General features: G+C 37.6%; 1 protein-coding gene across 10 annotated transcripts in view; it reads left to right on the forward strand.

Moving 5' to 3' along the window:
* The window catches only part of CCDC66 (coiled-coil domain containing 66), a 69286-nt gene that overhangs the window by 39323 nt on the left and 16685 nt on the right, over nt 1-13278 (forward strand). For all 10 annotated transcript variants that reach the window (XM_059161231.1, XM_059161232.1, XM_059161238.1 and 7 more), the window contains 2 exons: nt 2096-2240; nt 3361-3447. In XM_059161231.1, coding sequence (XP_059017214.1) covers nt 2096-2240; nt 3361-3447 — 232 coding nt within the window. The remainder of the gene's footprint in view (nt 1-2095; nt 2241-3360; nt 3448-13278) is intronic.

Genomic DNA, 13278 nt, shown 5'->3' on the forward strand with positions numbered 1-13278 from the left:
CTGGTTTGTGCCATTGCTATACTATTTTGAGTACTGGCATTGTAGCATATATGATTTGAAATCTAAGATTGTGATACCTTCAGCTTTGTTCTGCTTCCTCAGAATTGCTTTGGCTATTTGGGGTCCTTTGTGGTTCCATACAGATTTTAAGATTATTTGTTCTAGCTCTGTGGAAAATTCTGTTGGTATTTTGATAGGGATTACATTCAATCTGTAGATTGCTTTAATAGAGTGGATGTTTAAAGTGTTAATTCTTCCAAACTGTGAACATGGTAGTATTTATATTATAAATAACATTATAGAGTAAAAATGGATAGAGTAAAAATGGGTGTATTTTTAAAAGAAAATAATCAGAAGTTGAACATTTGCATCTGTTTTGAAATTTTGAAGGTGTATGCAGAAACACTGAAGTGTTGCATTATAAAGGTTATGAATGTAAAGGAGAATCTAGAGAAGTTTTTAATTATTTCAAGTGATCAGTTCACAAATGCCATATTGCTTGGGTTTTTTTCTCTGCTAAGAAAGGCCAGTACAGCACAACAACAACAAAAATTACCCATGTACTTCATTTTGAAATGTTTTCTAAGCAATAATTATTATTATTATTTTTTAAGATTTTATTTATTTATTTGACAGATCACAAGTAGGCAGAGAGGCAGGCAGAGAGGGGTAGCAGTCTTCCTGCTGAGCAGAGAGCCCAATGCAGGGCTCGATCCCAGGACCCTGAGATCATGACCTGAGCCAAAGGCAGAGGCTTAACTCTCTGAGTCACCCGTACACGCCTAAGCAGTAATTATTAATAAATATCCTAGATGTGTTAAGAGAAATGATATTGGCCTTTCTGTCTGTGTCCATTAGTGAACAGGAGCATATATTTGCAGGCTCGTATTGATGATACATTTCATTGCTGTGTTAGAGTTTTCCTGTGTGCTTAAATAAGATTATTTTTTTAAATCTTAAAATTTTATTTATTTATTTATTTTAAAGATTTCATTTATTTATTTGAAAGACAGAGATCACAAGTAGGCAGAGAGGCAGGCAGAGAGAGAGGGGAAGCAGGCTCCCTGCTGAGCAGAGAGCCCAGTGCGGGGCTCTATCCCAGCACCCTGGGATCATGACCTGAGCCAAAGGCAAAGGCTTTAACCCGCTGAGCCACCCAGACGCCCATTTTTTTTTTTATTTTTTTATGATTTTATTTATCCATTTGTCAGAGAGAGAGAGAGAGAGCGCACAAGGGAGAGCACAAGCAGGGGGAGGGGCAGAGGGAAAAGCAGGCTCCCCATCGAGCAGGGAGCCGGATGTAGGACTCGATCCCAGGACAGTGGAATCATGACCTAAGCTGAAGGCAGCTGCTTAACCAACTGAGCCAACCAGGTATCTCTAAATAAGATCGTTTTTTTAAAAAAGAGTAGATACCTGGTTAGCTACAAGAACATCTCTGTTAAGTGGTACATGTGGCCTAGGGATGATTTTGTGAAGTGTCATGTTTGAGCTGACCTGACGTGAGCAAATCCTACAGTGACGTGATTACCAAGGATTTGTGAGGTTTATAGTAGAGCATAGAGCATTTCCACTCGCCCTCGGAGATGCAGCCCAGAGCCTGCATTTTCTTGATTTTTCCCTTTTCAGCCTTAACTCCACACTGATGAAGTGGATGATCTGGGTTCTATTTTCATTATGTTTAATAGGTTAAGCCAACTGCTCCTATGAAAAAACTATATATGTGAATAAAGTCAAAGGGTCATTTGTTTGAATTGTAAGAAATGGCTGTAAATCCTATTTTACCTCTTAATAATCTGTTTTTAATCTTAATGGAATTTTGATGGAATTAATCACTGGTTTTAGAAGCTTTGAAGACTTTATTATAATAAATTTCAGTGGGTAAAAGAATTTTTACATTTGTGGTCTAATACAGCTGTAGAATATGATACTAAAATGTAAGTTCCAAAAGGGAGAACGCTTTGCCCTATTGACTTTGTCCCAGTATCTTGAATAGTGCCTCGCACATAGTGCCTCGCACATCTGCTCAGAATAGTCAAGTCTGCAGGTGTCTGATAATTGCATTTAATAATTCTGTGCCCTTCAATATTAACAGGAAATCATGACTCTCAAAACAAATGAGCTATTTCAGACAATGCAGAGAGCACAGGAGCTAGCACAGAGGCTGAAACAAGAACAGAGAATCCGAGAATTGGCTCAAAAGGGACACGACACTTCTGGATTGATTAAAAATCTTGGTGGTAAGCAGTTCACTACAATTTTACTTAAAATATCTTTTGAAGAGGATTTTAAATAACTGCCTATTTTCGGTACCTTTAACGCACCTAGTGAATAAATATTGTTTTAGGAATTTCAGATCTTGACCTGATGTAACTTTATAAAAATGCTTATTTTGTTTGGGAAATTGGTTTAAGAGAAGAACTAAATAATAACTAAGCAGGGTCGGGCACTTTCCAATAATCTTTGATACAGGAAGGATGTTAGGGGTTGAAGACAACAACCAAGAATTCTCCAGATGTTTTTGGTGCAAAAAGGTGGTTTTATTAAAGCACTGGGACAGGACCCGTGGGCAGAAAGAGTTGTGCTAGGGTCGTGAGGAGTGGCCCATCATATACTTTCAAGTTGTGAGGGATTAGGGATAGTGTAAATATGTAAGGAATTTGGAAGAACAGTTTCCAGGACCTTAAGGGGGCTAGCAGTTATTGGGAAAACGTCATTTATTACTTACTGTCTAATAAAAACTTAGTCATGAGACCCTTCAGATGTATATCAGTGGGTCGTATGATTGGGGGATGATTGCCAACATGTATTGGGAAGAGGGGTAGAGATAAAGGCAGTTTCCAGAGGAAATTTTTTTATGTTACAATAGATGTACAAGATCGTGGGGGTTGGGCTAAGATTGCTTTCTGCCCTTAGCAAAGTGTGAACATCCAGGCAGTTGAGTTCCTAGAGGAATGTCACTGACGACCTATTTCAAGGACTTGTCAGTGGGCCGTAAGTAGTAAGGAAATTTAATAATTTTTCTTCTGCCTTTGTTTCCTACTTTTTACATAAATTTTCTTATGTTTTGTTTATAATAGGTAAAATGTATACTTTTTTTTACCCAGTGTTTTTAGAGAAATCTCTGAAAGGATCCTCATATTCAATAAGGGATAAAAATGCAGGTCACTTTTTGTAAGAAAATTTAGGATAGCCCTTTTATATTTTTATTGTAATGTTCACATTGATTACACTGAAAATCTTGTGCGTATTTAGTTGCTGCTACACATACTTTCTCTTAATCTTCCTGAACTGTCATTATGTTGGATAATATATTTCTCTTGCTATTTGATAAAGTGACTAACAACATTTCAAATTTAGGACATGGCTTGGATGATGTCAGTGGTAAAAAGAATACATGTATCAGTTCTACAACCTCTCCCAAAAAGGATACTGCTGTGCAAACAGGTATTTGTTTAACAGTTGTGATTTGGTTTAAAATTTACTTAAAATTAACGTCACAGTCAGAATTAAGCTTAGTTTAGAATTGAGCTCTGTTTGTCTACGGCCATACCACCCTGAACGTGCCCGATCTCGTCTGATCTCGGAAGCCAAGCAGGCTCGGGCCTGGTTAGTACTTGGATGGGAGAATTGAGCTCTGTTTAAAAATGAAAGGAATTCACCAGTTTTTAGCAAGGATTAGAAAATAAAGGGATCTCTTGATTTTTAATTTCTCTGTAACAGCTTCATTGAGGTTTAATTCACATAGCATATAGTTAACCCCCCTAAAGGATACAGTGCAGTGTTTTGGTTTTGTTCTTCAAGTTTTAAATTAAATTCTAGTTAACATATATGGTAAAATTGTTTCAGATGTAGAATTTAGTGATTCACCACTTACATATAATGCCCAGTGCACATCACAAGTGCCCTCCTAAATACCCATCACCCAGTTAGCCCATTTCCCCACTCCCCTCCCTCTATAATCACTCAGTTCTCTTTTTTCCCCTCATTTATGTGAGAGAGAGGGAGAATGAGTGAGAGGCAGCAGAAGCAGAAGGGAGAAGCAGAGGGAAAGGGAGAAGCGACCTAAGCTAAAGGCAGATGCTTAACCGACTGAGCCACCCAAGTGCCCCAGTATCTTCTAGTTCTGTCCATGTCATTGCACATGGCAAGCTTTCATTCTTTTTGATGGCCAAGTTATATACCATCTTCTTCATCCATGGATATTTGGGCTCTTTCTATATTTTGGCTGTTGTTGATAATGCTGCTATAAACATCATGGTGCATGTGCCCCTTTGAATCAGTATTTTTGTGTCCTTTAGGTAAATATCTAGTAGTATAATTACTGGGTCATAGGGTAGTTATATTTTAACTTTTTGAGGGACCCCCCTCATACAGTTTTCCAGAGTGGCTGCATTAATTTGCATTCTCATCAACAGTGTAGGAGGATTCCCTTTTCTCCATATATTTGCCAACATCTGTTGTTTTCTGTGCAATTAAATTTTAGCCAGTTTGATAGGTGTGAGGTGGTATCTCATTACGGTTTTGATTTGTATTTTCCTGATGAGTGAAGTTGAGCATCTTTTCATGTGCCTATTAGGCAACTATATGTCTTTGGGAAAATGTCTGTGTCTTCTGCACCGCCCCCCCCCTTTTCTTTTTTTTTTTTTTTTAGGATTTTTAAATTTATTTCACAGAGAGAGCACAAGCAGGGGGAGTGGCAGGGAGAGGGACAGGGAGAAGCAGGCTCCCCACTGAGCAGGGAGTCCAGTGCAGGGCTCCATCCCAGGACTCTTGGAACGTGACTTGAGCCAAAGGTAGCTGCTTAAGTGACTGAGCTACTGGAGGTGCCCCTTCTAGCCCATTTCTTAACTGGATTATTCATTTTTTTGGTGTTGAGTTTGATAAGTTATTTATAGATTTTGGATACTAACCCTTTTTCAGACACGTCATTTGCAAATATCTTCTCCCATTCTGTAGGTTTTCTTTTAGTTTTGTTGATTTTTTTCTTCACTGTGTAGAAGCTTTTTATCTTGATGAAGAAAGTCCCAGTAGTTCACTTTTGATTTGCTTTTGTTTCCCTTGCCTCTAGAGACGTGTTTAATAAGAAGTTGTTATGGCTGAGGTCAAAGAGGTTGCTGCCTGTGTTCTCAAGGATTTTGATGGATTCCTGTCTCACATTTAGGTCTTTCATCCATTTTGAATTTATTTTTGTGAATGGTGTATGAAAGTGGCTCAGTTTCATTCTTCTGCTTGTTGCTGTCCAGTTTTCCCAGCACCACTTGTTGAAGAGACTGTATTTTTTCCATTGGATATTCTTTCCTGTTTTGTCGAAGATTAGTCAACCATGGAGTTGAGGGTCCATTTCTGGGTTCTCTGTTCTATTCCATTGATCTATATGTCTGTTTTTTTGCCAGTACCATTCTGTCTTGATGATTACAGCTTTGTAGTAGAGCTTGGAGTCCAGAATTGTGATGCCACCAGCTTTGGTTTTCTTTTTCAACATTCCTTTGGCTATTTGGGGTCTTTTCTGGTTCCATATAAATTTTAGGATTATTTGTTCCAGCTCTGAAAAAAATTGATGGTATTTTAATAGAGACTGCATTGAATGTGTAGATTGCTCTAGGTAGCATAGACATTTTAACAATATTTGTTCTTGAAGGTCTACAAGCAGGGAATGTTTTTGCATATCTTTGTCTTTCTCAGTTTCTTTTATGAGTGTTTTGTAGTTTTGTGAGTACAAATACTTTGCCTCTTTGGTTAGGTTAATTCTTAGGTATCTTACAGTTTTTGGTGCATTTGTAGATGGGATTGACTCCCTAATTTCTTTCTTCTGCCTCATTGTTAGCATATAGAAATGCAGCTCATTTCTCTGCCTTGATTTTATATCCTGCCACTTTGCTGAATTCCTATATGAGTTTTAGTGATTTTGAGGTGGAATCTTTTGTGTTTTCTACATAGAGTATTATGTCATCTGCAAAGAGTTAGAGTTTGACTTTTTTGCCAATTGAGATGCCTTTTATTTCTTCTTGTTGCATGATTGCTGAGGCTAGGACTTCTAGTACTATGTTGAAAAACAGTAGTGACAGTGGACATCCCTGCCATGTTCCTGACCTTAGGAGGAAAGCTCTGTTTTTCTCCATTGAGAATGATATTTGCTGTGGGCTTTTTGTCTATGGCTTGTATGATATTGAGGTATGTTCCCTCTGAAGAGTTTTAATCAAGAAAGAATGCTGTACTTTGTCAGATGCTTTTTCTGCATCAGTTGAGAGGATCATATGGTTCTTATCCTTTCTCTTACTCATGTGGTATATTATGTTGATTGATTTGCAAATATTGAACCTTCCCTGCAGCCAAGGAATAAGTCCCACTTGATTGTGGTGAATAATTGTTTTAATAATTGAAATTATTAAAATGTACCCTCAATTTTTTTTTTTTAATTTATTAATTTGACAGAGAGAAATCACAAGTAGATGGAGAGGCAGCCAGAGAGAGAGAGAGAGAGATAGGGAAGCAGGCTCCCTGCTGAGCAGAGAGCCCGATGCGGGACTCGATCCCAGGACCCTGAGATCATGACCCGAGCCGAAGGCAGCGGCTTAACCCACTGAGCCACCCAGGCGCCCTGTACCCTCAATTATTGAAATAGACCCTCAACTCCATGTTTGACTAATCTTTGACAAAGCAGGAAAGAATGTCCAATGGAAAAAACATTCTTCTTCAACAAATGGTGCTGAGAAAGCTGGACAGCCACATGTAGAAGAATTTTAATGTACTTTTGTTTAATGTTTTAATGCAGAAGAACGTTTAAATGTACTTTTAATGTACTGTTGGGTTTGATCTGCCTGCCTCTCTGCGTACTTGTGATCTCTGTCTTTCAAATAAATAAAATCTTAAAAAAAATTTTTTCTTCTTAATTTCCTGGTTAACCTCTTCATTTTTTTTTAATATTTAATTTATTTATTTGACAGAGATCACAGGTAGGTAGGTAGAGAGGGGAAGCAGGCTCCCTGCTGAGTAGAGAGCTAGATGCGGAGCCTGATTCCAGGACCCTGAGATCATGACCTGAGCCAAAGACAGAGGCTTAACCCACTGAGCCACCCAGGTGCCCCCCTTTTCATTCTTTAGTAGGATGTTCTTTAATCTTTTTTTTTTTTTTTTTTTTTTTTTTTTTTTTTTTTTTTTTTTAATAGTCGAAAATATTTATTTATTTTTATTTTTTTTTTTTTTTTTTTTATAAACATATATTTTTTATATACATATAGGATGTTCTTTAATCTTGTTGAGAATTTTCACACCCATGTTTATCAATTATATATTAGGTATAATTCTCTTTTTTGCTGGGGTCTTTGTCTGGTTTTGGAATCAAGGTAATGCTGGCCTCATAGAATGAATTTAGAAGTTTTCTTCCATTTATTTCTCTTTTTTTGGAACTGTTTTGAGAAGAATGTGTATTAACTTTTTTTTTTTTTTTTTTTTTTTTTTTTTTTTTTTTTTTTTTTTTTTAAGTCTAGTAGAATTCCCCTGGGAAGCCATCTGGCCCTGTACTTTTGTATTTGAGAGATTTTTGATTACAGATTCAGTTTCTTTGCTGGTTATGGGTCTATTTAAATTTTTTTCTTCCTGTTTCAGTTTTGGCAGTTTGTAGATTTCTAAGAATTTATCCATTTCTTCCAGATGCTTGTTTTGTTGACATATGATTTTTCCTAATAATCTCTAATAATTATATTTCTGTGGTGTTGGTTGTGATCTCTCTTCTTTCATTGGTGATTTTATTTATTTTGGTCTTTCTGTTTTGATTAAGTCTGGCTAGGGGTTTATCAGTTTTATTCTTTCAGAGAAAAATATTTTAGTTTCATTGATCTGTCCTACTAGTTTTTTTATTTCTGCTCTAATCTTTTTATTTCCTTCCTTCTGCTGACTTTAGGCTTTATTTGATGATCCTTTTCTAGCTTCCTTTAGGTGTAAGGTTAGGTTGTATATTTGAGATTTTTCTTGCTTCAAAGTAGGCTTGTATTGCAGTATACTTTCTTTTCAGGACCATCTTTGCTGCATCCCCGAGGTTTTGGACTATCGTGTTTTCATTTGCTTCTGTGGATTTTTAAAAATTTCTTCTTTAGGGCGCCTGGGTGGCTCAGTGGGTTGGGCCGCTGCCTTTGGCTCGAGTCATGATCCCAAGGTCCTGGGATGGAGTCCTGCATCGGGCTCTCTGATCATTGGGGAGCCTGCTTCTCCCCCGCTCTCTCTGCCTGCCTGCCAGTTGTGATCTCTGTCTTTCAAATAAATAAAATCTTAAAAAAAAAATTTCTTCTTTAATTTCCTGGTTAACCTCTTCATTATTTTTTTTTAAATATTTAATTAATTTATTTATTTGACAGAGATCACAGGTAGGTAGAGAGGGGAAGCAGGCTCCCTGCTGAGTAGAGAGCTGGATGCGGAGCCTGATTCCAGGACCCTGAGATCATGACCTGAACCAAAGACAGAGGCTTAACCCACTGAGCCACCCAGGTGCCCCCCTTTTCATTCTTTAGTAGGATGTTCTTTAATCTCCATGTATTTGTGATCTTTCCAAATTTTTTCTTGTGGTTGACTTCAGGATTCATAGCACTGTGGTCTGAAAATATGCATGGTATGATCTCATTCTTTTTGTATTTGTCGAAGGCCTGATTTGTGATCCACCATGTGATCTATTTTGGAGAATATTCCATGTGTACTTAGAAAGAATGTGTATTCTGCTGCTGCTTTAGGATGAAATGTTCTGAATATGTCTGTTAAGTCCCTCTGGTCCAGTTGTGTCATTCAGAGCCGTTGTTTTCTTTTGATTTTACGCTTAGATGATCTGTCTGTTTCTGTTAAGTGGTGTATTAAGGTCTCCTATTGTTACTAATGAGTTTCTTTATGTTTGTTATCAATTGACTTGTGTATTAGGTGCTTGCCAAGTTGGGGGCATAAATATTTGCAATTGTTAGATCTTCTTGTTGGATAGACACCTTGTTTATGAGATAGTGCCCTTTGTCTCATATTATATATTTTTTTCATTTAAAATCAAGTTTGATATTAAACATGCCTACTCTGGCTCTCTGTTGACTTCTGAAACTTTGGTTTTCATCACCTCACTTTCAATCTGCAGGTGTCTTTAGGTCTAAAAATGAGTCTCTTGTAAGCAGTATATAGGTAGATCTTTTTTTTAAAAAATCCATTCTGATACCTTAAACATCTTCTGATTGGGGCATTTAGTCCATTTACATTCAGGAATTCTTATATTCAGGAATTATTATAGATAAGAAGGTAGTGCCATTGTATTGCCTGTAAAGTCACTGTTTCTGGAGATTTTTCTCTGTATCTTTCTAGACTTTGTTGCTTTTGGTCTTTCCGACTTTAAAGGAGGAAATTTAAAGGAAATTTTTAATATTTTTTGCAGGGTGGTAGTTTAGTCATCGTAAACTCCTAGTTTTGTTTGTCTGGGAATCTCTTTATTTCCTTCTATTCCAAATCCTTGATGGATAAAATTTTCTTTACTGTGTATTTTTCCCATTCAGGACCTTGAATATATCATGCCACTCTCTTCTGGCCTGCTGTGTTTCTTTGGTAAGATTTACTACTAATCTGATTTGTCTTCCCTTGTAGATTAGGGATTTCTTTTCTCTTGCTGCTCTCAGGATTCTTTCCTTATCTCTGTATTTTGCAGATTTTGCTGCAATATGTCTTGGGGTTGGCCAGCTTTTGTTGAGTTTGATGGGAGTTCTCTGTGCCTCCCAGGTTTGGATAGCTGTTTCCTTCCCCAGATTATAGAAGTTTTCATCTATAATGTGTTCATATAAACCTTCTGATACAGTATTTTTTTTAAAGAGTACAATTAGAGTTGTGCAACCATCCTCACAATGAATTTAAGAACATTTTTATCACCCCAGAAAGAACCCCTGTGTTCATTCTTTTCTCCCTTTTCTCCAGTTAAAGGTAACCAGCAATCTACTTTCTGTTACTCTAGATTTGCCTATTCTAGACATTTCATATAATTGGAATCATACCATATGTAGTATTTTGTGCCTGGATTCTTTCATTTAGCGTAATGTTTTAAGGTTCATCATGTTGTAGCATGTAGCAATACCTCATCATCCTTCATCACTGAATAATATCCCATTTTGTGCATATACCACATTTTGTTTATTCCTTCATCAGTTGGTGGATGTTTGGGTTATTAAAGATACGCTATGAACACTTAAGCAGAACTTACCTAGATGTATATTTTCAGATCTCTTGGGAGAGAAGAATAGCATTGCTGAGTTATATATAACTGTATGTTTAGCATTTGATGAATTGTAAAACTTTTCCAAATTGTATGATTTTACATTTCCATCAGCACTATATGTAATTTCTCTGCATGTTAACCTACACATATTATTCTTGTGGTTATGAAGTGGTATGTCATTGTGGTTTTGATTTACATTTTCCCGGTGACCAATGATGAACATTTTTTATGTGTTCATTTTATTCATTTTTTAAAAGATTTTATTTATTTGAGAGAGAGAGAAATAGAGAGCAAGCAAGTGCACAAGGAAGGGGAAGGGAAAGCAGGAGAGGGAGAAGCAGGCTCCCCATTGAGCAGGGAGCCAGATGCAGGGCTCAGTCCCAGAACGCTGGAATCATGACCTGAGCCAAAGGCAGACAATTAACTGACTGAGCCACCCAGGCCTCCTCATGGGTTCATTTTAAATTTTTAAAAATGTGATAAGGTAATATCTATATTTGGGCCTTATTATTATAGGTCTCCATGCTTACTGTGAATCTTTTCAATCCTTTACATATCTTTCTGGGAATTTTTTTTTTTTAAAGATTTTATTTATTTATTTGACAGAGAGAAATCACAAGTAGACGGAGGCAGCCAGAGAGAGAGAGAGAGGGAAGCAGGCTCCCTGCCGAGCAGAGAGCCCGATGCGGGACTCGATCCCAGGACCCCGAGACCATGACCTGAGCCAAAGGCAGCGGCTTAACCCACTGAGCCACCTAGGCGCCCCTGGGAGTTTTTTTTTTAATACCTTCCAGAAAATCCCTTTAACTTTTCACTTTTTAAAAATCCAGGGATAATTGACATACAACATTAGTTTCAGGTGTAGAGCATAATGATTCTATATTTGTGTATGTTGCAGAATAGTCACAGTAAGTCCAGTTAATATCACCATCAGTTAGAAAATTTTTTCTTGTGATGAGATTTATTCTCTTAAATATGGAATTATTATTAACTAGAGTCACTGTGTTGTATGTTTTATCCCCAAGACTTATAACTGGAATTTGTAGTTTTTGACTCTTCACCCATTTTGTCCTTCTTTCCCCTCCCCACTGCTGCCTTTGGCAGCAATATTTCTGTGAGCTTCTGTGGTTTGTGTGTGTGTGTGTGTGTGGTTTTTTTTTTTTTTTAAGATTCCACTTGTAAGTAAAAGAAAAAAAATTCCCCATATAAGTTAGATCTTAATGGTATTGGTCTTTCTCTGTCTTTTTTTACTTAGTATAATGCCCTCAGTGTCCATCCATGTGGTCACAGATGGCAAGATTTCATTTCTTTTTATGGCTGAATAATATTCCTTTGTGTATGTAAACACTACATTTTCTTTATATTTATCTGACACTTAGGTTGCTTCCATGCCTCCACTATTACAAATAGTGCTCCAGTGAACACAGGAGTGCATACATCTTTTTGAGTTAGTGGTTTTGTTTCTTTCGGATAAATCCTGAGGTGGAATTGCTGGATCATGTGGTAGTTCTTCTTTTAACTTTTTGAGGAATCTTTATATTTTCTGTAGTGAAGATTAACCAATTTAGAAGTCTACCAACAATGCGTGAGTGTTCTCTTTTCTCTACCTCCTTGCTGACTCTTGTCGTTTCTTCTTTTTGATACTCAACATTCTGAATGGTGCGAAGCCGTTATCTCACAGTGGTTTTGATTTTTCATTTCCCTGATAATTAGTGATGTTGAGCATCTTTTTATGTAGCTGTTAGCCATCTGTAGGTCTTTCTTTGATAATTGTTCAAATCTTCTGCCCATTTAAAAAATCAGATTGTATCTTTGCTTTTCTTATTGCATTGTATAATTTCTTTTAATTAATGTATAATATATTACCTGTTTCATGGGTACAGGTCTGTGAATCATCAGTCTTACACAGTTCACAGCATTCACCATAGCACATACGCTCCCTAATGTCCATAACTCAGACACCATATCCTTCCCCCCGCCCCACCCCAGCAACCCTTAGCTTATTTCCTGAGATGAAGAGTCCCTTTATGGTTTGGCTCCCTCCCTGTTCCCATCTTGTTTCATTCTTCCCTCCCTTCCCCCCATGTACCCCCACCCTGCCTCTCAAATTCCTCATATAAGAGCGATCATATGATAATTGTCTTTCTCTGACTGACTTAACTTTGCTTAACATAATGGCCTCTGGTTCCACCCATGTTGTTGCAAATGGCAAGATTTCGGGGTATTTTTTGATGGCTGCATAGAATTCGTGTGTGTGTGTACATGTGTGTGTTTATGTATCCACACCACATCTTCTTCATCCATTCATCTGTTGATGGACATCCAGGCTCTTTCCATAGTTCTGCTTTTGTGGACATTGCAATCTGCTATAAACATTTGGGTGTGTGTGCCCCTTCAGATCACTACATTTGTATCTTTAGGGTAAATACCCAGTACTGCAAATGCTGGGTTGTAGGGTTCCTCTTTGAGGAACCTCCATACTGTTTTCCAGAGTGGCTGCCCCAGCTTGCATTCCCACCAACAGTGTAGGAGGGCTCCCCTTTCTCTGCATCCTGGCCAACTCCTGTCATTTCCTGACTGGTTAACTTTAGCCATACTGACTAATGTGAAGTGGTATCTCACTGTGGTTTTGATTTGTATCTCCCTGATCCCGAGCGATGTGGAGCACTTTTTCCTTGGCCATTTGGATGTTGTCTTTGCCGAAACATCTGTTCATGTCTTCTGCCCATTTCTTGATTGTATTGTTTGTTCTTTGGGTGTTGAGTTTGGTAAGTTCTTTATACGCTTTGGATACTAACCCTTTTTGAGACATGTCATTTGCAAATATCTTCTCCCATTCTGTTGGTTGTCTTTTGGTTTTGTTAACTGTTTCCTTTGTTGTGCAAATGATTTTGATCTTGATGAAGTCCCAGTAGTTCATTTTTGCCCTTGCTTCCCTTGCCTCTGGCGGTGTTTCTAAGAAGATGCTGTGGCTGAGGTGGAGGTGGCTGCCTGTGTTCTCCTCAAGGATTTTTGAAGGATTCCTGTCTCACATTGAGGCCTTTCATCCATTT

Source organism: Mustela lutreola, chromosome 2 (genome assembly GCF_030435805.1).
Source record: "Mustela lutreola isolate mMusLut2 chromosome 2, mMusLut2.pri, whole genome shotgun sequence".
NCBI lineage: Eukaryota > Metazoa > Chordata > Mammalia > Carnivora > Mustelidae > Mustela > Mustela lutreola.